General features: G+C 38.7%; 1 protein-coding gene across 1 annotated transcript in view; it reads right to left on the bottom strand.

The window, feature by feature from the left end:
- The window catches only part of LOC149187420 (UDP-Glycosyltransferase superfamily protein), a 122,142-nt gene that overhangs the window by 9,908 nt on the left and 84,506 nt on the right, over positions 1-27,728 (bottom strand). Inside the window, exon 3 of the mRNA XM_089411355.1 lies at positions 11,020-11,076. Within this exon, the coding sequence (XP_089267481.1) occupies positions 11,020-11,076 (57 nt within the window). The remainder of the gene's footprint in view (positions 1-11,019; positions 11,077-27,728) is intronic.

The following is a 27,728-nucleotide window of genomic DNA, read 5'->3' as shown; positions in this document are numbered from 1 at the left end:
GGGCTCATTGTACTCTTTGTTGAACATTTCATGACAATCTATAGAAGAAGAATTTCAAAGGGTTTTCCCCCTTGTGGGTTTTTTCCCTAGTCATTGACCAAATATTGTCTCTTGTCTCTTGGTTGTCTTTCATTGTGCATTTGTAAAATTGTTCTATCTTGTTAATTTTAGATAACAATGGTATGTCCTATGCTTGCAACAATTACTTCAATGTGATATTTAGGCCCAAAGTCTTCATCTCACCCTTAACTAGTATCAAAAATTAATATTCCTAGTGTAGGGAAAACCTTCTAGGGGGAATCTTTAGCCAGATTGAGAGTTACTGATGTTATTGTCAATATAGTATTTGGAGCATCTCAAACAAGTAGATCCTATTAGTGGGATTGATTTTCATGTAGATTGTTCTTGACTAAGTAAGTGGAATAGTTTCACTCAGGGTTGTGGGGGAGTGGCCCCCCCCCCAACGTCCCCGTTCCCAATTCACGCTCCGGGGGGGAGCTAGTCGGGAGCGCGTCCCAACAAAAAAAAGGGCTCCCTGTTTTTTCGGGAACGTTCGCTCCATGAGCGCTCTCAGACGCTTCAGGAGCGTTTTTTCAGAGGGGGGAGCGGTTGGGCTCCCCCCCTAAAAAAATGCTCCCGAAGCATCGAGAGCGCTACATCGCTCCCGACCGCTCCCCCCTAAAAAAACACTCCCGTCCAAAAAAAGGTGCAAGGTTGTGAGGGAGGGAGACGGCATGCGGCGAAGGAGTAGAGAGGACAGGAAGGGAAGGGGGAGGGAGAAAACCATAAATAGACCCTCCCCCCTCCCCATTATTCACTTCATCCATTGAGAGAGAGCAAGAAGAGCAAGAGAGTTTGGAGCTTGGAGAGAGGAGCTTGGTGAGAGAGGAGCTTGGATGAGTTTGCAAGGGGATATTGGAACTTGGGATTGAAGGCCAAAGACGTAGGATCTATACTCTAATCTAGCATTTTTTTTTATGTTCATTGCTAAATCAATAAATAAATAATTTATCTATTTCACATTCTCATTCCTCCATTTTTTTGCATACTCAAAACTTCAAAGTTCAGACATCATGGTTATATGGCTTGGCATTTTCTTCTTCTTGGTTCTTTTTTTGGTTATTGTGGTGTTGGAGAGTCGGAGGGTTGATCAAGAAGAGGATGAAGAAGTGGGTTATAGTGGATTTGATGAAAACCCCGGAGAGGAGTACCTTGGTGAGGAGGAAGAGAGTGAACATGATTCAGCCCAAAAAACTAAACAAGACCAAACCCCATTGTGGAAATATGTTTCTAGGCTTGAAGGAAAGAAAGGGGGTGGAACCAGTAAATTTAATTGCCCCCGTTGCAACAAAACTTACATAGGTTCATACATCGGTGCCAGAAGGCACCTCTGTGGGAAAAGGTCATGGGATGAAGATAAACCAATAGGAATCAAAACTTGTGCAAGTGTGTCAGCAACAGATAGAGCCAAATACATAAGGGAAGAGGAGGAAGCCCAATACAAATCTAAAAAATCAAAGGGTTTCTTTGAACATAGCTCACAATCACATCAACATGCACAAAGAACTCCTTCAGCATCCTCCCATCGTAGTGGATATGGAGACACATGACCAAACATCTCTTTAAGACGTAGAACTATATCAGATTTCCTTGATGAAGGGTGTAGCAATGATGTGGATTCAAAAATTTACCAGTTTCTCTATGCACGTGGGATATCATTCAATGTTATTTGCTCACCTTATTGGCATGAAATGGTTTCTGCCATAAATGATGCCACTAAAGGATACAAGAGCCCTGGGTATGACAAGGCTAGAACCGTTGGACTTAATCATGAAAAAGCAAAAATATCACATTCTTTGAGTAGAATAACAAATTCTTGCACAGAGCATGGGGTGTCCATTGTATCTGATGGATGGATAAATATAAAGGGCAGACCACTGATAAGTGTTCTTGTTGTGTCTGTTAGTGGTGCCATCTTTCTTTCAGCATATGATTACTCAGAGAAGTTCAAGACAAGCATCAACATTGCATAACCATTACTTGAAACAATTGAACGTATTGGGCCATACAATGTCATCCAAGTCATCATTGATAATGTTGCTAATTGTAAGGCAGCGGGAGCAATTATTGAAGATAAATACCCCAACATATTTTGGTCTAGGTGTTTGGTTCACACAATGAACCTTTTGATGCATGGTATTATTAAGAACAAAAACCAACAATATAAATGGATTGGTGATTTGTACAAGAGAGGCAAACAAATGATAAAATTTACAAATCATAGCAATACCCATGGGCTTTTCTATAGCCACTCAAGATTCAAGTTGTTGAAGATACTAGATTTGCTAGCTATTACCTCACCTTCAGGCGCCTTTTGAAGGTAAGAGAGTCATTGGCTAGCATGGTATCAAGTCCACACTAACAGGTATTAAAGGAAAGGGCTACAAATGCAATTGACAAGCAAGGTTTTGAACAGGTGGAGGAGAACGCTCTTGATGGTCTATTTTGGGCACATGTGAGGCAAGTATTGGAATTCACCAAGCCCATTTATAACATAATTCGTTTTGCAAATGCAGATAAACCAATGATTGGGGAGGTGTATGAGCAGATGGATACCATGTTGGGGAAAATAAAAGATATTGTTCAGAAAGATGATCCCAACTTGTATACACTAATTCACAATTGTGTGTGTACACGGTGGCATAAACTTAATGCTCCACTACATGCCTTGGTGTATATCCTTATGCCAAAATACTACTCTCCATCTTGGTTGGGCCAACCTGCACCTGGGGGAGGGGTTAGGGTCAAACCCCATACAGATCCAGAGGTATCTACAAGATATATTCAAGCATTAGACAAGTTGGTACCTGACAGGGAGTAGTGTGCTAATCTGCGTCTTGAATTAGGCAGATACTTCAGTTGCACTGGTTTGTTTGGTTCTTTGCATGCAATGGAAGATAGAGATGAATTTGATGCTCTCACATGGTAGGAAGCATATGGCAGCATGGGACTTTTGCCAAAATTGGCAAAAAAAAGTTCTCTCACAGGCTGTAAATACTTCTTCTGCAGAGAGGTGTTGGAGCACCTACAGCTTGATACATAATGTGAGAAGAAATAGACTCGATGAAAACCGGGCAGAAAGCTTGTTTATGTGCACTACAACTTGAGGTTGTTGAATCATTATTGTGATCAGGCTTATGAGGATCCAACATATAAAATTTGGGGCAAACAACCAGAGGACGATAATTTGGAGGATGGCACTATATATCTTGAAGAACTAGACACAGAACTTACGAGAGATGAAGATGAAGCAACAACAACCATGCCACCCCCACCATCCAGTAGTAGTGCTCGAGTTCCAAGTCTTGTTCCTTTGTTGTCGCCGCCTCCATGTACATCCACAAGTGGAGGGGATTTGCCTTCTGGTTCTAGTCGTGGGACTGTGCAGGAGGAGACTCCTAGAAGACCACCACAACCTTCTTGGAAATTAGACATTATTCGTGGCGGAAAGAGGAAGTTGTAGATGATAAATTTACTTGTCTTTTCTAGTTTCTAGTAGTTTTAACTTTTAACTTTTAATAACTATTACATCCACAAGTGGAGGGGATTTGCCTTCTGGTTCTAGTCGTGGGACTGTGCAGGAGGAGACTCCTAGAAGACCACCACAACCTTCTTGGAAATTAGACATTATTCGTGGCGGAAAGAGGAAGTTGTAGATGATAAATTTACTTGTCTTTTCTAGTTTCTAGTAGTTTTAACTTTTAACTTTTAATAACTATTGACTCTTTCATATTCATTATGATATTTTTTGTAAACAATATATGACAATTTAAGTTTGAAGTTGGCAATTATAACTCATTGGTAATGAAGTATGAATATGATGCTTCGTGAAAGTTGAAAGTTGTTTCATTTCATTTCAATTCATGTTAGATATTCTTTGTTGTAATGGTTACACTTAGCTTACAAGTACAACTTTGGTGATCAATTATGATAAATGTTATATATTGAATTTTGAAAGCAAACTTTAAGATTGATGAATCATGAGACTCAATATGTTGTATGTAAAGTTTATATCTTTAATCTATTGCTTGAAATCAATTATTTCAGCGCTTGGACCCTTTTATTTTTCGCTTAAATAAATTTATGGGTTTTGTACCTACAGGGTTTTGACTCCAAGAACTCAAGAAGTGAATTTCCAGCTTGTTGGAAATTCAATTTTGTTGCAGGTCCAAAGCTAAAAGTGTTAATTTGGCAACTCAGTGATTTCGATTATTGAATTAAATTCCTCTTTTCGAGAGGACCCAAAGTGACCTTTGAAGCACTTGATTCGGACATGGGAAAGTGGATTTTTGAAGTCAAGCCCACATTGGCACAATTGTTCAAGTCAGCGTAGAAACAAAATTAGAAGCCCTCCAACACATATAAATACAAGTGACCTCAAGCTCATTTGGACATCACATCACACACTTCTTTCTCTCTCTTCTTGGGTTCGATACATCTAAAGTTTCTAGCGAAGGTACTAAACTGGCCGAAGGTATAGAACTAGGTCCAGAAATGTGGTATTGAACTAGGTGGGGAATTGTGGTACTGAATTGGGTGCAGAACAACAATACAGAACAGGGTGTAGAACAGGCCGAAGGTATAGAACTGGGTACTGAGCCGACCAAAGGTGCAGAACTATTGATACTTTGACTTTGACCAGATTTGACTATTGGCTGATATTTTGGTTTTTGGTTGGTTGTTCTCTTGGATAAGTCAAACTTTGACTTGAATTATTATTTGTGGATTTGGGCTCATTGTACTCTCTACTGAACATTTCATGACAATCTAATAGAAGAAGAATTTCAAAAGGTTTTCCCCCTTGTGGGGTTTTTCCCTGGTCATTGACCAAATATTGTCTCTTGTCTCTTGGTTGTCTTTCATTGCGCATTTGTATAATCGTTCCATCTTGTTAATTTTAGATAACAATGGTACATTCTATGCTTGCAACAATTACTTCAATGTGAAGATTCTATTAATTAGCCCTTTGCACCAGACTTCTTTCTTTATTTCTTCACTCACCTATACAATGGCAATTAAGAAAGAGGGATTATGACAATTTCCCGTTTGAAGATGGCGACAACTAGGGTTTTAGGGTTTGATTGTCTAGGGATCATTGCTGGAAGGTAGCCATAGGCATGGATGGCGACCATGGACAGCAATTGGTGTACATCTGGAGCACACACGACAGCAATTGTCTTCCTTTGGTTTATCGTGCATACAGGAGGCATTTGGGTTAACAAGCGGGTAACGGAAAGGAGGGTATTTTTTCCTGCGGTCATTTACAATTGTTAATCACCAGCTCGAGGGATTTACCAGGGCAAGAAAGCAGACAGTGGTTTAGTGTTTATTTTTATAGTTACTCTCTCAAGCAGGGGAAATGGTCAGCCTGCGAGACTTCGTCGACCTGGAGCCCAAGCTAGAAGATATCCTATCTCCTATCAGTATGGGGGCTTGAGCCTACTCAGCAGAACCTAGACAAGGTAAGGCTTCCGACACGATCTCTAGCTAGCAATATGGGTTTTCCGAGGCAAGAGAAGAAACTTGAAAGAGGATTAGGATTCCTGGATGAAGACAAGTCGTTTCCTTCCATTGCAGCTTTATGGGACTCTGACAAAGGGTTTAAGGATGGTGAATCAGCTCTAGCGAATGCAGTAGAGTTCTCCACAGGGCAATCGGTGGATCTCCTAGCAAGCCCCAACCCTCCTTTGGATATTTCTGGTGTTGTAGTTTTCACAGGAGGACTTGAAGATATTGTCGAGAATTTTGGGAAATGGGTAAGTGAAGGGCTTAAATCATGCATGATCAATAACTTGCAAGCAAAAGATAAGGGCTCGCCTCATAGGTTTGATAGAACCTTAGCCATTAAATTTTCGCCAACGTAGAGGGTTGAAGAGGGTTTCGGTAATCCGAAGTGGAAGGATGGAGAACTTCACAAACCCCATGCAAAGGTAACGCAGTTTCAAGGACTTGTAAACAATTAAGAAGTCACAGGAGTTGAGTATGGTGGAGGACAAGGATTCAGCTTTCTGGGGTCATCGGTGAAGGTTTTAGCTTTCCAATCAGAAAAGGAAAGGCAGAATGCAGAATCCAAGGAGATTACTATACATAAGGTGTTGACTAATGAAGTTTTTGAGCGAAGACCCGAAGATCCCAATACTTCACAGGGAGATCAGCCCCCGCATGCGACTATTGAGAAGGGGAAAGGCCAGTCCTCTGGGTCAAAAAGGAAAAAGGTAAATGTATAAGAAAGAAGGCAGAGCTCCTGAACCTTCTCCTTGGAGTTGACATTCAAATTGATAAGGCAATGGAAGCTTCAGAACTCATCATTGTCAGGAGAGCGAAGGGCAGGAATTATTCGACCAACTACATTTCAAAATGGATTTCAAAGGCATGGAAGGGAATACCGAATAACCATGCTGAGCTGATCACCTTGGCACGAGGATGGTTTATGGTAAGATTCAGCAAAAATGAAGCCCTTCTTCTTTTCTACTTTTTGTTCTTCTTCTGGGTGGGCTAAGATGTCAATATTGAGACCACACTACAGATTCCCTGTCCTGATCTTGAAAATGCTTGGACGAAAGATCTGAAGAATCCGTAGTATGCCCAATCTTACTCTAAATATACTCTGTCAACAGTGACACATAAGCTTGGTCTTTCTGAACTTCCTTTGTAACCATAGTCAATTTGTCCTTAATGGGAAAAGTGACCTCCTTGCAATGAGATGGGAATTGCTTCGGCAGACTGGGAGGCTTATGATCTGTTGATGGCTCTTTTTTAACAGACTTGAGTTGGAATTTTTGTATATGTGATCTTTCCATTTTGTCCAACTCGTTCTGAATAGTAGTCATTTGATTAGAATGCTTGACTTCTATGGCACTGATTTCCTTTGCACGACCTAATTTCGTAGTCTTTATCACTTTATCATTATCTGCTTTTATGGCCATCAAACAATTTTGCATAGAGTTCATTTCTTTGACATGATTTTTCTCTATGGTAATCAAATGATTTTGCATGGTAGTCATCATGGTTTCCATTTCATTAGCATGTTTTTCTTCTATACCCAACAACCTGCTCTGAAGAGATATCTGACTGGTTTCCATGTCCTTTATCATTGTGTTATGATTTACTTGAATAGCACTCATTTCTTTCTCATGATTTGCTTCCATGGTAATCAAATGATTCTGCATGGTGGCTATCTGATTAGAGTGATTAACTTCAATGATCTTCATTTCCTCAACATGTTTTTCTTCTATAGCCAACAACTTTCTCTATATAAAACCCATTTCCCTTGCATGATCTATTGTTAATCTAGCTTCTATGGAACTCATTCTTTGGCGTGATCAGCTATTAATTTTGCTTGATTAAGTTCCATATTCTTGATGAGTTGAGTCTGGTTAACCTCCATACTCTCATGTTTTTGCGCTTGATTCAATTGCATATCCTTAACCATTTGAGTTAATTCTTTGATAAGATCATTTTCAATTTCTTAGTTTCCTTTACTTCATCCTTCACTTTGACCTCTCTCTTATCTCCATATTTATTTTCAAAGGCATCTATGATTGATTGAAGAGAATCAAAAGTGTTATCGGGGAACTCAGTGAACCAATCCAAAGCATCAGCACCTAAGGTGAGAATGAAAAGTTGCATCTTCACATCTTCATAGTCGGTATATGGGCGACACTAGCTAATGCAAAGATTGACATTCTAAATATGAGTCTCGGTAGTGATAGCTTTGTTACCCCTAAAAGGGGGCACCTCATCGACGACCTCGCCGACTGAAGACGGGAAATTGTGTGGAGTCATCATGGTTTCCATTTCATTAGCATGTTTTTCTTCCATACCCAACAACCTACTCTGAAGAGATATCTGATTGGTTTCCATGTCCTTTATCATTGTGTTATGATTTACTTGAATAGCACTCATTTCTTTCTCATGATTTGCTTCCATGGTAATCAAATGATTCTGCATGGTGGCTATCTGATTAGAGTGATTAACTTCCATGATCTTCATTTCCTCAACATGTTTTTCTTCTATAGCCAACAACTTTCTCTATATAAAACCCATTTCCCTTGCATGATCTATTGTTAATCTAGCTTCTATGGAACTCATTCTTTGGCGTGATCAGCTATTAATTTTGCTTGATTAAGTTCCATATTCTTGATGAGTTGAGTCTGGTTAACCTCCATACTCTCATGTTTTTGTGCTTGATTCAGTTGCATATCCTTAACCATTTGAGTTAATTCTTTGATAAGATCATTTTCAGTTTCTTAGTTTCCTTTACTTCATCCTTCACTTTGACCTCTCTCTTATCTCCATATTTATTTTCAAAGGCATCTATGATTGATTGAAGAGAATCAAAAGTGTTATCGGGGAACTCAGTGAACCAATCCAAAGCATCAGCACCTAAGGTGAGAATGAAAAGTTGCATCTTCACATCTTCATAGTCGGTATATGGGCGACACTTGCTTATGCAAAGATTGACATTCTGAATGTGAGTCTCGGTAGTAATAGCTTTGTTACCTCTAAAAGGGGGCACCTCATCGATGGCCTCGCCGACTGAAGGCGGGAAATTGTGTGGAGCTCCCTGAAAGTTAGTAAAATCACAAGGAGAAAACAAGTCCATGATGACTTGCTTAAAGGGAAAGGAGGGGCCAAATGGATGCTAGAGAGAGAGATCCTTGCTCAAGAAAATCAATAGATCCACAAGAAGCGAGCTTCTAGTAGAAATTCTTGTAAGAAATGAAAGCAGTGGAGTCACCACTTGAACATGAATCTAGCTCCAAGATCCAAAAGGAAAAATATTTGGGGAGAAGCAAATGGATATCAGGGAGGGTTTCTTATCTGAGAAATAATGGATGAAAAAGTGTTGTTGCCACCCAAACAGGAAACCAACCGAAATGTCCAGGTGCTAAAGGTGCAGATAGAGAAGATGAAAGGATTAGTGAGAAAGAAAAAAAATAAGGTGATGAAAAGATGGAGTGATATAATGGCGCTAGAAAATGTGGCGTTGATGGGATAAGAAATGATGAAAGATTGAGAAGATGAAAATGGTAGATGAATGTTGTAAAGCCAAGGTCCAATAAATGGGTCCCCAGCAACGGCGCCAAAAAATGTTGTCGCACAAAATGTCTAGGCACCATGACAACAGCTCAAATCGGGGGTTGTCACCCTGATCCCCAATCTCTCCATTTAAGTTGTCTCCCAATAGCAGACTAAGGGGGGGTAGACCCTACGGAAATGGAAATAAGGAGAACTAGTTGGGAATCAACCAGTTTAGGAGACACAGTCAAGTGATCAATTACTTGGTCCTAAATTTCATTCAAGATAGTTGACTCCATAAGGCACTGGTATCAATCATTTAAATCTAATTGAATCCTATAAGTCTTGCTAAATCTAAAAACAAGTACTGGGTCGCTTGACTCTGTCTCCCAAATTGGTTGATTCCCAACTAGTTCTCCTTTTTTCCATTTTCGTAGGGTCTACCCCCCTTAGTCTGCTATTGGGAGACAACTTAAACGGAAAGATTGGGGATCGGGGTGAGAGTCCCCAATCTGAGCCATTGTCGTGGTGCCTAGACATTTTGTGCGACAACAAGGAGAAATAGCAGCAACTTTTCTTAGGATAAATTATTCTTCAACAAGGTTTACAAACTATAAATTTTTCTAGAAATATGAGCCAATATCCAAGTCAAATTACCATTCAAACATTAGCAAGTCAACACTAGTCAAACCAGTGAAAATAAAAGTCAATGTTGGTCAAATAATCAAGTTTGCGGTCAAACTTCGGCACTACGATCAACTCGGCATGTCACTAGTCAAAGTCTATGGTCAGCCTGCGATCAAATTCGCATGTGCGACCCATTGTCAAACCCACATGTGCGGCCTCCAAATACAGTCAAAACAGTGTGGTCAACTCGATCAACAGCTTAGTCAACTCAGTCAAACAAAACCTGGTCAAGCTTGGTTAAAATCAGCCTCCTACTTCACATGTGCAGTTGTCCAAGAGAAATAGAAATGATGAAGAGAAGAAAGAATAGACTCCAAAATTGAATTTCTCCTTTTGCTCAGACTTGTCTAGTGATTAAATGAGGCATCACATCTTTTATTTATACTTGTCGAATGGGATGTGACAACCCAAGTGACACGTCCCTTCACTTTCCTGGGCCGACTTGATTCAATAATAAAATAAAATAAATTACATAATTCTTCGAGGCCGATTTCGAGACCATTTAGCTATGCAGGAATACCTCTCAATGCTACACCAAAATTAACACCTTTTCCCATAAGAGGAATAGATGGAATTGTTGATTCCTTAATGCATTATCCTCGTAGTATCTAAATGCCTCATGAGATCATCTCATGAGTTAAATTTATCCTTGTTTTGATGTGATTTTGTATCATCATCTGAAGACTTAAAGTTGAGCCAAAGCAAATGTCATGTTTTCGTATCAATGTGCAATGTACCACTTGACATTTTATATATCAGATTTATTTTCATCATTATGTAACAATGTGTTTGTTTGAATTTGCTGTATTACATGTGTAAAAAATTGAAATGAAAAAATTATTGTTTTTCTATTCTTGATACTTTATGATATTTTTCTATATTTTCCCTAATATTGCCAATAAGTCATATTCTAAACCCTTAGCAATATATTCACCAAAACAATAAATGTAAAATTGGCATTGATCAACTTCAACCCAATCGTTTCTCTTAATACTAGTGATGCACAAAATTGTTATGGGACAAAAACTTCACAAACCCCTTAAGTAGTCTAATGAATTCTAGATGACATGATAATTTGAATCTAAGAAAATGATAGATTGGATATATTGCATGAATTACTTAAATTTTGCAAACAACTTGTATTAGGATAATAAACATGCATATCTTAACATACAACATTACTATTCTATGATCTGGGTAAAAACAGGAACAATGCCTCTTGGATGTCAAAAACAAAATAAAAATGCTTACAGGGAGGCCAAATGCCATCGCTTCAATAGTGACCCTCCCAAACGTTTCTCCAATACCCTGCAACCCAAAAACCATTTTTTATATTTAGTGGTTGTTCTTTGAAGACTGACAAAATTAGTAAACAACTACAAAGATAAAGTATTTAAAACACAAATAACCATTAACCACACACTATCCATTAACAGTCTATAGACTTCCAAGATAAGAAACTTATAAATCTGATAACATAAACACTTAATGCATCAGTGATTTATTCATTATTTGTCGTAAACAAATAAACTACTAACAAGTTAGAAGAATAAACTCCAATTGGTGTATTAAGGATATTTCACGTGGTATCAAAGCATTGTTGATCATATCAAAGGATAAGAGGCGAGAAGCAGCAAGATCGTGCAGTTTCAGAGGGAGAACTGAAGCACTTTCTCCAAATTTGTGCAGGCCAACCACACAATGCAAATTGTTGGGTAGGAAAATCGATTTCCAAAACCAATGAGGAGGAAAAGTTCAATTTACTCGGTAGCAGTTCCAGCAGGCAGTGTATTTGACGGATGGAGGGTTTCAATGCGAAGATCAATTAATTGGCGGAGTAGATTTGGGCGTCAAATATTTGGAACAAGGGTTTGCAGTTGTAGATCTACATGTGGGAAGAAGAGAAAAGCACATAGAGAGGGAATTTCCAGAATTTCTCAAAGGATTTCTAGTTTTCAGTTTCTAGGAGGAGATTTGTGGTTTCCAGTAGGATATTTGTGATTCCCAGTAGCAGAAGGTCGTAGCAGAGTTCCCAGTTCAACCAGTGCGTGCTTTAGGAGTAGCAACACATGTGCCAATATCTGAAGGACTTTCGGAAGGTAAAGCAAGTTGAATAGTGGAGGAGTAGCAAGCAATGCGAATGTCGGAGAAGGATTTAAGGACGCAAGTGAGAGAAAATTTGTGCATTCCAAAGGCAGTGCAAGTAGCAGAAGGAAGGTCAATCAGGAAGGAGAAGGAGATTTTCAGCACTAGTCTCTAGTTTATTTTAGTTTCGCAGACATGCCCATAGCATGACTCGGAGATCGGGACAGACAGACTTGACGGAACCTCTAGTTTTGGCGTCTGGAAATCCAAAATTCAATTCCTACTAGATGAGTATCACTTGAAGGAGTTTGTGACAAATGTCATGCCAGAACCAGCAAATCCACAACAGCTAGCAGCCTTCATGAAAGAGATGGCCAAAACTAAGAGGATGGTTGTAAACAGGGTTCAAGATTACATTGTCCCACATATTGAAAATAAGAATACAACAAAGGACATGTGGGATGCCATTATGAAGTCGTACTAGGATCCATCTGAGAAATGAAAAATAATTCTCAAGGAGAAGCTGAGGATAGTTAAAATGCAAAAGGGCAAGGATGTTACTTCCTACCTCGCTAGGATTCAAGGTATCGGAGATGAACTTGCAAATGTAGGAGAAAAACCAGCAGACAGCATGTTGGTACGCACGACTCCCAATGGGTTCTCCAAGAAGTGGCATCCATTCGTCCAAGTCATTTTTGGGTGAGAGACACTTCTAGGACAGGAGCGCCTATGGAGCGACTTCACTCAGGAGGAGCTAAGGATCAGCCTCGCATAAGGTACTATCAGTGGCAGTAGTAGGGGACCGAAGGTGGAAAAGGAAGAGGAGAACGTAGCCCTTGCAGGTAAAGGGTAAGTGAAGAAGGGTCCTAGTCAAGGACAAAACTCAAAAGGCGGAGAGAAGAAGAAAAAGGACTTGTTGAAAGTCATGTGCTTCAAACGTGGTGAATTTGGTCAATACATCACCCACTATCGCAAGAGAAAAAAGGACAAGAAGGGGCAGCAGCAGATAGCAGCTTCGGCAGAGATCAACAAGTTACCTATAGATTGGAGGAATTCGCATTGATGGCAGTGTTGTCGCGCAAACTGACACGACAACGCTCAGACCAGGGGCTGTCACTCTGATCCCTGGTCTCTCCGTTTAAGCCTGTCTCCCACGGCCAAGGGGGGTAGACCCTGAGGAAAGATGAAGGCCAACTGCCAGACAGTTGGGCCAGGAGACGAGATGCACTAAATGACTTTGACGAATTGAGCAGACCAGTGCCTTATAAGGTCTAAAAGATTACCAGTTAGATGATCTAAGAACATAAGCCACAGACAGCAATCATTTATTATCAGACAAAGAGAGCGATGCTTTAAATGTCTATTAAACCACAAGGCTCCTCAAATGACAATATCCGGCAAACCAAGAGAGATAAATTGCTTGAAATAACAGTGAAACCAGATATCCAATTCGTATTCAGACCACAGCACGAAAGATACGCGATGATGAACAACTGAAGGAGGTAACAGTAATTCTCCACACACAAAAAAGAAAATTTTTTGTTTAAATTTTTTTTTATATTTTTTTTTTTATTTTTTATTTTTTATTTTTTTTTTTTATAAAAAAAGGAAAATTTCTAACTAAAAAAATTTTAAATCTAAATCTAAATTTTGATTTTTTAAATTTTTTTTTTTTTTTTTTTTTTTTATAACAAAACCTAAATTAAAATCCTAAAACTAACTATAGCATAAAACTAACGCTAACATTTTAACAAAACTAAATAAAAACTAACATAAAAAAAAACTATAAAACGAAACTATGCAAAAGCTAAAAAAGTCTAATTAACAAAAAAAATCTAATATATTTAACTATACAAAATTTGAAACTAAAACTAAAAAAGCACTACACTAAATAACAATAAGGTCGAAGATTTATATTTTTTTTTTTTAAATAAAAAAAAATAAAAGGAACTGAAGCAAAAACGAAATCAACGAACCCGTGAAGAAAACAAGCTGCCAGCCGTGACCCTTAACCAAACACTTAATCGACAATGAAACCACGCAAGTGCCTTTAAGAAATACGCTACCCTTTCGATTTTTATATGTCGTGTATTATCGCATTCAGAAACTGGACTGCGTGATCAAGAAACCGGCTTGACAAACTCGACGGTGGGCAGAGCAGCTTGGGAAATGAGGACGCGGGGTGCGGTGAGATTCAGCAGGCACAAGACGGCGGAGATACAAGGGTCAGCGCAACTGTATGAGCTTCTTACCTGAAGCAGAACTCATAAATGCGCATTTAACATTGAAAAACCCTCTGCGTCCAAGAGATCACAGCGTGACAAATCCAAATGTAAACGCAGGCAAATGCAAACTCAAGGTATTGAACGATGAAATGGCTTTCTTGACAGGGCTCTGAGGTGAGAACGATAACTTCGTTGTGGTGATACGCATTACCAGATGCGTGGAACGGCTCAGACACATCCAAAACCGGAATCTATTGCAGCCACAGGAGAATGCGTGGGAGGAAAGCTTGATTTTGCTGATGTTCAGAGCAAAAGGGTGGCGTAATACAAGCCTCAGCACGTCAATACAGGGAACCGAAAGATGAATGGATACTAGAAATAGGAAAATCGTGACCCTGCGTTTGCTTGGAAAATATATTTGAAATGCGCAGTCATATGAAAACGACAAGCAGAGGGTGATAGCAGCAAAAGAAATGGTTTGGTACTTACCTGATATGCGTACACAACAATGGCGATCAAGACAAATATGCTCAGAACGTTTTCTGTTTGCTGACTTGCAGGTATTCAACAGTAACAAGGATCCACCGCCTTCTTTTCCAGCTAAATGTTATGCTCCTTTTTTGGAAAAATGCAGCCGGCGGTTTGGAGACAGACAACAGCTCTCAGATGCACTGCTATTTCAAGTCGAGATGCTGGAAATAAAACCCTGCCGCTTCTAGCAACAATGACCTACGCACTGCCACTGCAAGGAAACCCCAATATCTGGCAGATACATATGCAAAATTTCACAGTAAACCTTTCACAAAAAATTGACTAAATTCAAAATTTTCACAGCTCTAAGACAGCCAGATTTGGCAATAATGACAGCAATGTTCTTGAAATATCAGAAGAAAATTCACTGTGAACTTCACTGTAAATCAGAAAGAAGAAGTTCTCAATGTAAAACATGAAATGAACTTAAAAAAAAATTAACCCAGGGCACAAACAGCTGAGCTCTGCACAGAATAGCTTGTGGGAGTCGGCTGGTTCAGCCCAGAACTTCCCCAAACGCCCACAAATAACCTTCACCTAAAAATTTCCTGCACACCTCAAGCAAACATCAGCAAAAGAGGGCAAGAAATGCTGCTAGATTTCAAGAAATGATGGAGATACCTGCCACATTTCCAGAAACCCTACAACATTCAAACCCTAGCACATGAGCAAGCTACCTGTACTCACAATGCTCTGAAAAACAGCTATTTTAACTGCTGAAAACTGAAATATGCAGGAAAGCAAAAATCTCACAGCAAATCCCAGAGAGTAACACCAGCCAGTTTGAAACCCCAAAGTCTTTTTATTAATCAGAAACCAGTTTACAAGAAGAGCTTTCAGTACAGACTCACAGTTCAGATAAAAAAAAAAAAAAATGACCTCCTAAGACCCTACATAAAGGAAATGATCCCAACGGCTAGTTTTGGGTGATCCACAAAAATATTATTATTTTATTGCTTAGGGTTTTTGCTTTATGCTTTTTATTTTTTATTATTTTTTATTTAAAATTTTTTTTTTTTTTTTTTTTTTTTTAATTTTTTAAATTTTTTAATTTAATTTTTTTTTTATTTTATTTTTTTATTATATATGAATTTATTATTTTTATTCATTAAAAAAAAAATTTTAAATTTATTTTAAGACGGATCATCAAACCCAGCCGTTGGAATCATCACCTAACACCTAGGACCTAGGACTCATGAGGGGATTTACAACATCTTCAACCCTCAAGACACACTTCATCATGATTTTTTACAATTTTTACAATTTACATCTCAAAGGGATGAATCCACTTTAACATAGACCCTCATAGACCACCCAGATCTGCGACACAACTATAATCTAGCAGAGTAACACGCTAGGATTCTCCTAAAGTCCTAATGACGAAATGCATCCCGGCTTTGGGGTTGGGTTTGAAGGAAAACTCTGCCGATCCATGGATCGGTGAGACTAAAAACCTCCCGGGACGCAGATCGTCATTAGAAAGTTAGGTCCACCTGGGCAACTTTACATACATGACTCTGATCTGCTTAGATTATTTACATTTCAAACATGCAGACTGGGTTTACAACAAAAATGATCAAGCTGTCGATGACTGTAGGCTGGCACGGACATGTCGCTCAGGAGCTATCCTTCTCTGCCAACAGGAAGGAGGTGTACTGCATGGGTAGTTGACCAGTAGTGGTCAACATCTGGCTCTACTTGGGGACACGTTGCTGCACTGGTAGGAATGTGAGAATCCAGAATCTGCATCCATACAACACACAAATAAAAATAAGTAGCGTCCATTCCCAAATCATCATATGCATTAAGTACAGGAAAAATAAAAGCTCTTCATTTATTGACTAACTAATAACATGAAAAGTAAATCTAATCCTAAAAACAGAAATAAAATGCTGAAAAGACAAGGAGTAGGGATAGAAATACAATACAAAAGATGCCCCATGGCATCAGATATCATCTCTGAAGAACAGCTTGAGCATTTGGCCGTTCGCTGGTAGATGAAGTGGTTCACCATCCAATCTGCTCAAGTGGAATGAGTTTGGTCCAGCTATATCTCTAATGATGTACGGTCCCAACCACAAGCTGTCAAACTTTTTATGCTTTCCTGGTTTTTCATTTTTGCGATCCCAAAGTAAAACCATATCTCCAACCTGCAAAGATCTAGATCTCGAGCATTTATCAAAGCTTTTCTTAATATTAGATTGATTTTTGCATATATTTTCAAAAGCTGTCCGACGTGTCTCATCTAATTCCACAATCTGATCTATCCTATTCTGAACAACATCTTTATCAGTGGAAAAATTTTGGAGGAGCTGATAGGCTGGCAATTTTAGGTGCACAGGTAAGGTAACATCCAAGCCATAAACCAATTCAAAGGGAGATTTACCAGTAGATTTCTTCTTAGTAATTCTGTCTGCCCACAAAGCATACTTGATTTTGCTGTCCCAAGACTTCTTGTTATCTCCTACTATTTTCTTGATAATGGTTATGAGATTTTTATTACTTGATTCAGCCAAACCATTACCCTGAGGATAGTAATTCGACGAATGAGATAAGACAATGCCATATTTGAAACAAAAAGATGTAAACTCTGAAGAACTGAAAGCCTTGGCATTGTCAGTAGTGATCTTAGCGGGAACACCAAATCTAGTAATGATGTTATTCTCAATGAAATCCATAATCACCTTTTCAGTGGCATTCTTAGCAGGAATGGCTTCTACCCATTTAGTGAAGTAATCAGTAGCAGTCAAAATCCAAGAGTAGCCATTGCTAGAATTTTCATGGAACTTCCCTATGAAGTCCAGACCCCAATGCTGAAAAGGTGCCTCTACAATAACAGGTTGTAGAGGAAGGGCAGCAAGCTTCTGTTTCCCAGTGAACAGTTGACAGGCTTGACACGTTCTAACATACTTGTGCACATCAGAAAAAATCGAAGGCCAATAATAGCCAGCTCTCAGGATTTTGTGGGCAGTAGTTCTAGCGGCATAATGACCACCACAAAATCCTGAATGAAATTCGGAGATTAATCTTTTGGACTCAATATCGTCAACACACCTAAGCACTATGCCCTCAGGATTTCTCCATCCAAGGCCATCCTTCATAAGGCAATACTTAGTGGACTTTAGTCTAAGAGCCCTTCTCTTATGAGCGACTAAATGGTTAGGACACGCAAGATTTGTCAAGTAGTAAACTATGTCCTTATACCATTCATGCTCAGCTAACCTTCTTAATTCTGGTGAAGAAAGATCGTCAAGGCAAAACAGACCAAGAGTCTTTTCATTACTTTCAGCTAACATTTGAGCTAAACCTTGGCCTTTGATCAGCTTAGTGGGTCTAATCTCTAAATCATACTCCTGTATCTTAGTAACCCACCTAGCACGAGTCCCTAAGCAATCAGTTTGAGTTAATATGTCTTTAACAGCAGAATGTGGGACGAAAGCGATGATCTTAGAATAACCCACATAAGTTTTAAAATGCTTAAGAGACTTGACTAGGGCATAGGCCTGCTTTTCCATGGTATTGTACTTCAATTCGGAATTTTGAAGTGCTCTACTCATGAAAGCGATAGGCTGCTCGTGACCCTCTCTATTCTTTTGAAGTAAGACACCGGCAATGGTATCCTCAGAAGCGAAAGAAAAAATCATGAAATCTTTGGAGTAATCAGGACTAACAAGGACAGGAGCCTTCGCGATAGCAGACTTGATTTCTTGGAAAGCCCTTTTGCCCTCTTCTTGCCAGACAAATTTCACATCCTTCTTCAGAAGACTTTGAATGGGCTTAGCTATTTCCGCATAATTCGGGATAAATCTTCTAATAAAATTTATCTTTCCAAGGAAAGACTGAAGGGACTTGAGGTTATGCGGGAGAGGAATCTTTTGAATTGCTTCAACTCGTTCAGGATCGACCCTGACTCCTTCCTTAGAGATGATATGACCCAGAAGTTTCCCTTCAGTTACCCCAAAGACAGATTTAGCCGGATTCAAAGAAATTCCATATTCTCTACATCTATCGAAAACTTGCCTGAGATGATCTATATGACTGATACCATCTTTAGAGAAAACAGTAAGATCATCTTGATATATTTCGATAATTTTCCCGATCAATCCTTTGAAGGCATAGTCCATGGCCCTCTGGAAAGTAGCTCCAGCGTTTGTTAACCCAAATGGCATTCTGATGTATTCAAAAGTGCCCCATGGTGTTGTGAATGTGGTCTTGTGTCGGTCTTCCTTTTTAACCCAAACTTGATTATACCCAGAAAAACCGTCTAGCAATGACATCATTCCAGACCCAGTTACTCTTTGCAACAAAGTTTCCATTTTTGGCAAAGGGTAATTATCCTTCTTGCACGCCAGATTAAGGTTTCTAAAATCGACACAAAGTCTTATTGTACCATTCTTCTTCCTGACAATCACCAAATTCGAACACCATGTCGAATGCCTAGTTTGAGCGATGATTCCTGCTGCAAGCATCTTCGCAAGTTCTTTTTGGACCAGGGGGGCTAACTTAGGATTAATCTGCCTAAGTTTCTGCCGAAAAGGTTTAGCATTTTCGTCCTTTAAGGGAATAGTATGCTCCATAATATCTTCCCTGTAGCCCTTCAACTCATCATAGGAAAAAGCCAAAACATCTCGATATTCACGAAGTAAACCAATTAACTTTTTCCTTTCCTCCAGACTAGTACCTTTACCGATTTTAACCATTTTCGGATTTTCAAAAGTACCAATGTTAACTTCAAGGTACTCGCCTGGGTCCAACTTGTCTTCTTCTCTCAGCTTCGTGGCATCATGCCGATCAAAATATTGCTCCAAGGCAACCACATTTCTGGGAGTGGGATTTATGATATGTCCTTGATCTAAAGACCCATCCTCGCCAGAAACTAGCCGGAAATCCTCAAACTCGTCTAAACTATTGAGAAAACGAACGACTTGCTTTTCATCATTAAAAACTTGCCAATGCTCTGAGTTATCTGGGACAGATGGTCTGAATATTATCTCCATTTTAATTTTATCGTTGATTAACTCATCAGACAACTGGAAAGTGCTAGCAGCTACGGCAAGTTCATCTGCCGAGCTATTTAGCTCTCTAGAAATTGCTTCAAGGTTAAGGGCATCGAAGTGCTCCATAGTATCCCACACAGCATTTCGATAGTTTCTTAATCTCTGATTTCTACATGTGAATTTGTTCTTAAGCTGCATGATAACCAGATCGGAATCCCCCTTTATGTTAAGCAATTTAATCTTCAAAGCTTTGGCCAATTCAAGGCCCAACAATATGGCTTCATACTCAGCGACATTGTTGGTTGCTTCAAATTCTAGACGATAGGCAAACTTGAATACGTGACCAAGGGGAGACTTAAGCACAATCCCAGCACCCTTACCATGACTAGAGAACGCACCATCGAAATACATATACCAGACTTCATCCTTAAGATCTTTAATCTCATCATCGGGAGGAATTATGAAATTGGACATGATAGCATAGTTCCCGATGTCAGATTTTTCTTTAATTATTTCGTTATGAGGCTTTTTAGGATTTTCCACATGAAATTTCCTCTCAGGCTCTCTATTTAGTCTAACAAAACCGTCACCGCTAGGAGAAGGAATCATAGCATATGACCAATTCATCTGAATGCTTCCCCCTAGATCAGAGGCCCACTTCCTAGATAACAGCATACCCCAAGCATCAGGTACATCAACAACAACAATATCCATAACAACCATGATGTCTGGGTAAACCGAGAGATGGACTTGCAAATCCTTGATTAAACCATGAACTTCGATTTTCTTAGAATCCATGGCACATATATTATAGTAGGGTCTGGAAACTCTTAAGTTAAGCTGTTCCATAACCCTTTTAGTCATAACACAAGCAGATGCACCTGAATCCAACATACAGTTATTCAATTTATACCCATTGACTAACAAGGTGATAAAGAAAGGTTGATGATCCTTGTTATCAGCATCTACGCTTTGCAGATAGATAGGAGCATCATGATAGTCAACCTCACGAATCTTCTGTTGAGAAGCGTTGGCTTGAGGACCCTGAATTGCTTTTAGTAACTTCTCCCTTTGGGAAGGGATCTTAGCGATCTCAGACACGGGAACCCAGATCTTAGCATTATTAAACCAATTCCCCAAATCGACATCTATTCCAGAGTTTACACCGGGGCTCAAAGTTCGAGGAGGAATTTGATTTCCGCTCTGATCTTTATCCCTTCTCTGGTATGTTAAACCCTTATCTCTAGCAATTTCCAGAATTTTCTCAGGAGAGGGTTTCTCACCATATAACCTGGCCAAAATGTCATCTTCGTTTTCAAGGTTATTTATACCAAAAGCAGATTGAGGATTCACAACATCATAGCTCCTTTCCTTAACCTCTATCCAATCATTCATGGGCAAAGGGAACTTGCTCCCTACTACATTTATTTGCTCACCTGTCCCAAGCATTCCATTATCGAGAAGTCTTCTGATAATGGGACAAGAGGATTCTTCGTGAAAATCAGCACAAGCACGACAGTAGGGAGGAGCATCATCCACCAGATTGGTAAGCGGATTAGGGGGCCTCTGCTCACTAGTTTGACCCTTTCTTTGCCAGTTACTATTTCTGTTATTATTATTTCGAGGCTGAAAGTTTTGCGGTTGCGCTCTTTCCATTTGAATTAACCTATTCTGCAAAGTGTTTATCTCCTTGTTATGATTAATTTCCATGGTTTCAATTTTCTGAAGCAATTTGAGAACAAGTTCATTTTCAGGCTCTTGGGCTGCTTTTCCCTTAGTTTCCTTCAGTTTTGTAGCAGCCCTGTCATAACCTGGGATTTCAGACTTCCCAGAAGCTGCCTTGTCCTTCTCAAGTTCTACAGCTAAGGTTTGGCAAGCTCGATAATCAGTAAGTTTAGCACGCCTTAACTCATAAGATGGCTCAGGACCAAAGGCATCAATATAAAAATCTTGGAGAGTTTTATCTGAAGGTTTATAATCTTGAGGTAGTTCTTTAATAATGCTATTAAACCTTCTATTAAATTCCTCAACAGTTTCGTCTTCTCTCTTTCTCATCAGAGTAAGAGCTCTTACAAGATGTCGTCCCTCTCTTTTATCTCCATATTTTTCTCTAAATGAATTAATGATTGATTGTAAAGAGTCAAAAGAATTAGGAGGTTTTTCTGTAAACCAGTCATGAGCATCACCTCCTAGAGTCAAGATAAAAAGGGTCATCCTGACATCCTCATGATCAAAATCAGGAGATCTAGCGTACTTAGCCATCCATATGTTGAAATCTCGCAAATGGGAATTAACAGTAATGGCATTATCTCCATGAAAGCTAGGCAATTTGTCTATCCCAACAGATGGAATATCATTGGGGGCTCCAGGAATGTTAGAGAAATCACAAGGACCCAACAGACTCATGGTGTTGCGCCTAACTTGACCCCTAAAGAGCAGATGAACGTCAGAAAGGGCTTCTTGTCCAAGATTTGTAAGGAGTGCACGAGAAGCGAGTTTGTGTGATCGCACCCTGTAAACCTTTTCAGGATCCGGAGTGGGGTTGCACAGACTGCCTGGATGTCTTCTAGTGTACACTCTCGCAGATAATAATGAAAGTGGAGTCGCCACTTGAACAAGAAGTTAAGCACAGCAGAGCTTGAAAAACAAGGACCAAGGACAGAAAAACTCTATTCCCCGGCAACGGCGCCAAAAAATGTTGTCGCGCAAACTGACACGACAACGCTCAGACCAGGGGCTGTCACTCTGATCCCTGGTCTCTCCGTTTAAGCCTGTCTCCCACGGCCAAGGGGGGTAGACCCTGAGGAAAGATGAAGGCCAACTGCCAGACAGTTGGGCCAGGAGACGAGATGCACTAAATGACTTTGACGAATTGAGCAGACCAGTGCCTTATAAGGTCTAAAAGATTACCAGTTAGATGATCTAAGAACATAAGCCACAGACAGCAATCATTTATTATCAGACAAAGAGAGCGATGCTTTAAATGTCTATTAAACCACAAGGCTCCTCAAATGACAATATCCGGCAAACCAAGAGAGATAAATTGCTTGAAATAACAGTGAAACCAGATATCCAATTCGTATTCAGACCACAGCACGAAAGATACGCGATGATGAACAACTGAAGGAGGTAACAGTAATTCTCCACACACAAAAAAGAAAATTTTTTGTTTAAATTTTTTTTTATATTTTTTTTTTTATTTTTTATTTTTTATTTTTTTTTTTTATAAAAAAAGGAAAATTTCTAACTAAAAAAATTTTAAATCTAAATCTAAATTTTGATTTTTTAAATTTTTTTTTTTTTTTTTTTTTTTATAACAAAACCTAAATTAAAATCCTAAAACTAACTATAGCATAAAACTAACGCTAACATCTTAACAAAACTAAATAAAAACTAACATAAAAAAAAACTACAAAACGAAACTATGTAAAACCTAAAAAAAATCTAATTAAAAAATCTAATATACTTAACTATACAAAATTTAAAACTAAAACTAAAAAGCACTACACTAAATAACAAAAGGGTCGAAGATTTATATTTTTTAAAAATAAAAGGAACTGAAACAAAAACGAAATCAACGAACCCGTGAAGAAATCAAGCTGCCAGCCGTGACCCTAACCAAACATTTAATCGACAATGAAATCATAACCACGCAAATGCCTTTAAGAAATACGATACCCTTTCGATTTTTATATGTCGTGTATTATCGCATTCAGAAACTGGACTGCGTGATCAAGAAACCGGCTTGACAAACTCGACGGTGGGCAGAGCAGCTTGGGAAATGAGGACGCGGGGTGCGGTGAGATTCAGCAGGCACAAGACGGCGGAGATACAAGGGTCAGCGCAACTGTATGAGCTTCTTACCTGAAGCAGAACTCATAAATGCGCATTTAACATTGAAAAACCCTCTGCGTCCAAGAGATCACAGCGTGACAAATCCAAATGTAAACGCAGGCAAATGCAAACTCAAGGTATTGAACGATGAAATGGCTTTCTTGACAGGGCTCTGAGGTGAGAACGATAACTTCGTTGTGGTGATACGCATTACCAGATGCGTGGAACGGCTCAGACACATCCAAAACCGGAATCTATTGCAGCCACAGGAGAATGCGTGGGAGGAAAGCTTGATTTTGCTGATGTTCAGAGCAAAAGGGTGGCGTAATACAAGCCTCAGCACGTCAATACAGGGAACCGAAAGATGAATGGATACTAGAAATAGGAAAATCGTGACCCTGCGTTTGCTTGGAAAATATATTTGAAATGCGCAGTCATATGAAAACGACAAGCAGAGGGTGATAGCAGCAAAAGAAATGGTTTGGTACTTACCTGATATGCGTACACAACAATGGCGATCAAGACAAATATGCTCAGAACGTTTTCTGTTTGCTGACTTGCAGGTATTCAACAGTAACAAGGATCCACCGCCTTCTTTTCCAGCTAAATGTTATGCTCCTTTTTTGGAAAAATGCAGCCGGCGGTTTGGAGACAGACAACAGCTCTCAGATGCACTGCTATTTCAAGTCGAGATGCTGGAAATAAAACCCTGCCGCTTCTAGCAACAATGACCTACGCACTGCCACTGCAAGGAAACCCCAATATCTGGCAGATACATATGCAAAATTTCACAGTAAACCTTTCACAAAAAATTGACTAAATTCAAAATTTTCACAGCTCTAAGACAGCCAGATTTGGCAATAATGACAGCAATGTTCTTGAAATATCAGAAGAAAATTCACTGTGAACTTCACTGTAAATCAGAAAGAAGAAGTTCTCAATGTAAAACATGAAATGAACTTAAAAAAAAATTAACCCAGGGCACAAACAGCTGAGCTCTGCACAGAATAGCTTGTGGGAGTCGGCTGGTTCAGCCCAGAACTTCCCCAAACGCCCACAAATAACCTTCACCTAAAAATTTCCTGCACACCTCAAGCAAACATCAGCAAAAGAGGGCAAGAAATGCTGCTAGATTTCAAGAAATGATGGAGATACCTGCCACATTTCCAGAAACCCTACAACATTCAAACCCTAGCACATGAGCAAGCTACCTGTACTCACAATGCTCTGAAAAACAGCTATTTTAACTGCTGAAAACTGAAATATGCAGGAAAGCAAAAATCTCACAGCAAATCCCAGAGAGTAACACCAGCCAGTTTGAAACCCCAAAGTCTTTTTATTAATCAGAAACCAGTTTACAAGAAGAGCTTTCAGTACAGACTCACAGTTCAGATAAAAAAAAAAAAAAATGACCTCCTAAGACCCTACATAAAGGAAATGATCCCAACGGCTAGTTTTGGGTGATCCACAAAAATATTATTATTTTATTGCTTAGGGTTTTTGCTTTATGCTTTTTATTTTTTATTATTTTTTATTTAAAATTTTTTTTTTTTTTTTTTTTTTTTTTAATTTTTTAAATTTTTTAATTTAATTTTTTTTTTATTTTATTTTTTTATTATATATGAATTTATTATTTTTATTCATTAAAAAAAAAATTTTAAATTTATTTTAAGACGGATCATCAAACCCAGCCGTTGGAATCATCACCTAACACCTAGGACCTAGGACTCATGAGGGGATTTACAACATCTTCAACCCTCAAGACACACTTCATCATGATTTTTTACAATTTTTACAATTTACATCTCAAAGGGATGAATCCACTTTAACATAGACCCTCATAGACCACCCAGATCTGCGACACAACTATAATCTAGCAGAGTAACACGCTAGGATTCTCCTAAAGTCCTAATGACGAAATGCATCCCGGCTTTGGGGTTGGGTTTGAAGGAAAACTCTGCCGATCCATGGATCGGTGAGACTAAAAACCTCCCGGGACGCAGATCGTCATTAGAAAGTTAGGTCCACCTGGGCAACTTTACATACATGACTCTGATCTGCTTAGATTATTTACATTTCAAACATGCAGACTGGGTTTACAACAAAAATGATCAAGCTGTCGATGACTGTAGGCTGGCACGGACATGTCGCTCAGGAGCTATCCTTCTCTGCCAACAGGAAGGAGGTGTACTGCATGGGTAGTTGACCAGTAGTGGTCAACAGGCAGTAATACCTCCAGATGGAGAAGGAGCATCATGCTTCAGGAGACCAGTATGGTCAAGGCCTGTTAGTATGTTACCCACCACCTGTGAGTAGTGTTGACCACTACGTGTCAACGACCCATAGCAGTACACTCCCTTTTTTCGCAAAAGGGATAGCCTGATCGATGTGTCTGTGTCGTTCAGCTATCATCATCATCCTGATTTCCAAGATGTTATAATGTAAACCCATTCTGCATGTATATGATGTAAATAATCTCAGCAAATTTGTGTCATGTATTTAACAACCTAGATAAACCTATTTTTCTAGTGACGATCTACATTCTGGGAGGTTTTTTGTATCACCAATCCATTATCGAATGGTCGGCAGAGTTTTCATTCAGTCTTACCCCAAAGCTGGAATGGATATTGTTGCTAGGATCTTAGCGAGTCCTAGTGTTCTAGATCGAGTCTATGTAAAAGTGATTTGGGAATAATCCTAACTATTTGGTTAGGTTATTTTATTACGAATTGTTTGATCTGCTGGATTATATTTGTGTCGTAGAAATGGGTAGTCTGTGAGTGTCTATTACAAATGGGTTTTCCCCCTTATAATGTAAAAAATGTGAAAATCATTATGTAAAGTGTCTTGAGGGTTTGAAAAATAATTTATCCCCTCATAGGTTAATTAATTAAATTTTCTGGCCAAAAAATTAATTAAAATCCTAACCCAGAAATTTAATTAATTCTAGGTCCTAGGTAAATTAAAATTCTCCAAGGCAAAATTCATCGGTCCTAAAAGATTAAATTTTAAAAGGTCCCAGGACTAAGGTAAATTAATTATTTTGTCAAATTTTAAACCTTTGATCCCCGAGGGTTAAGTCAAAGTCAAATTTTTTGGGAAATTAACTCAAAAAATTTATTTTTTTAATCAATTAAAATTCATTTAATTAAAAATTTCGATTTTCCCCAAATATTTAAATATTTCGACAGATGAGATTAAAAGAAATTTTAATCTTCATCAACGATTGAGATTTCTTTGACAATGATCACTTGAACTAGCTTTTGGAGGATTTATCTTTAAAAAGGAAGTCATTTGTCAATTGATCCATCCAATCTCTCAGTCGTGTGCTAAGCAAAAAGCTCTTGTGTAATCTTTTTCTGGATAATAAAGGACTTTAGAGTTAATTTCTATTGGTGTTACTCTTCATGGGAATACTGTAAGATGTTTTATTTTCATGCATAATTTTTTTAAAGCCATTGATGATAGCTTCTGAAGAGTGATTTGAGTACATGTATCTTGCTCAATCGCTAGGGTTTAAATAATAATTTAAATTTTGAACACAATAGCAGGTATCTCTATTTGTCTGAATTTTCTCGCTCTATTTTGAGGGTTGGATTGAGTTTTGTAGAGAAATCTTGATTTTTTAGATCCTTGGGCGTTAGGGGAAGTTTTCAGTTGGACCAGCCAACTCCTGATCAGTGTTTTCTTAAGAGCCCCGCTAAATTAGCTTCGGGCTTATCACAAGATTTTATTTGTGATACATGAAAGGTTTTGAGTTAGCACCTCCTTTAAAATTTAAAAATTTATTTTTGTGTGGAAAATTGATAGATCTGATTGTTGAGAGCCTTAGATTATCAGATCTGGGAGCGGAGTTGGACTCATACTCCTCAAATCTGATAGATCTACCATTTTTGTACATAAATCTGTAATTTTGTTTTGGTTTTCTAACTTGGTTTTCTGGAGTTTTATTTATTTTTGTATATCTGGGTTCTAGGTGTTTTTGTTTTCGTTTTTTTTTTGCAGGTACAGGTTGCAGATCTGAAAGAAAAGTTTGATTTGAAGCCAGATCTAGGCCCTGGAGGGTAAGATCTGGCCTCAATACCATTTTGCAAGGACATTATTCAAAAGATTTTACAGTCTGAAGGGTTTCAAATTTTCTAAAGAATTCATAAGTTTTGTGAAAGGAAATTTTAAGCAGAAGAATATATCATTTTAATCAGAAATTTCTAGGAAATTTTCTTAGGTTTTTGGCTACCATTTTTCTCCTATCTGCTGTCATATTGACCCTCTCTCTTCTGCAGCTGCA

This window comes from Pinus tabuliformis, chromosome 3_1 (assembly GCF_031772625.1).
Source record: "Pinus tabuliformis cultivar Carrire ecotype Pingquan chromosome 3_1, CPIR1, whole genome shotgun sequence".
Taxonomy (NCBI): Eukaryota; Viridiplantae; Streptophyta; class Pinopsida; order Pinales; family Pinaceae; genus Pinus; species Pinus tabuliformis.
The sequence above is the reverse complement of the archived record's forward strand: the minus strand, read 5'-3'. Positions and strand labels throughout refer to the sequence as shown.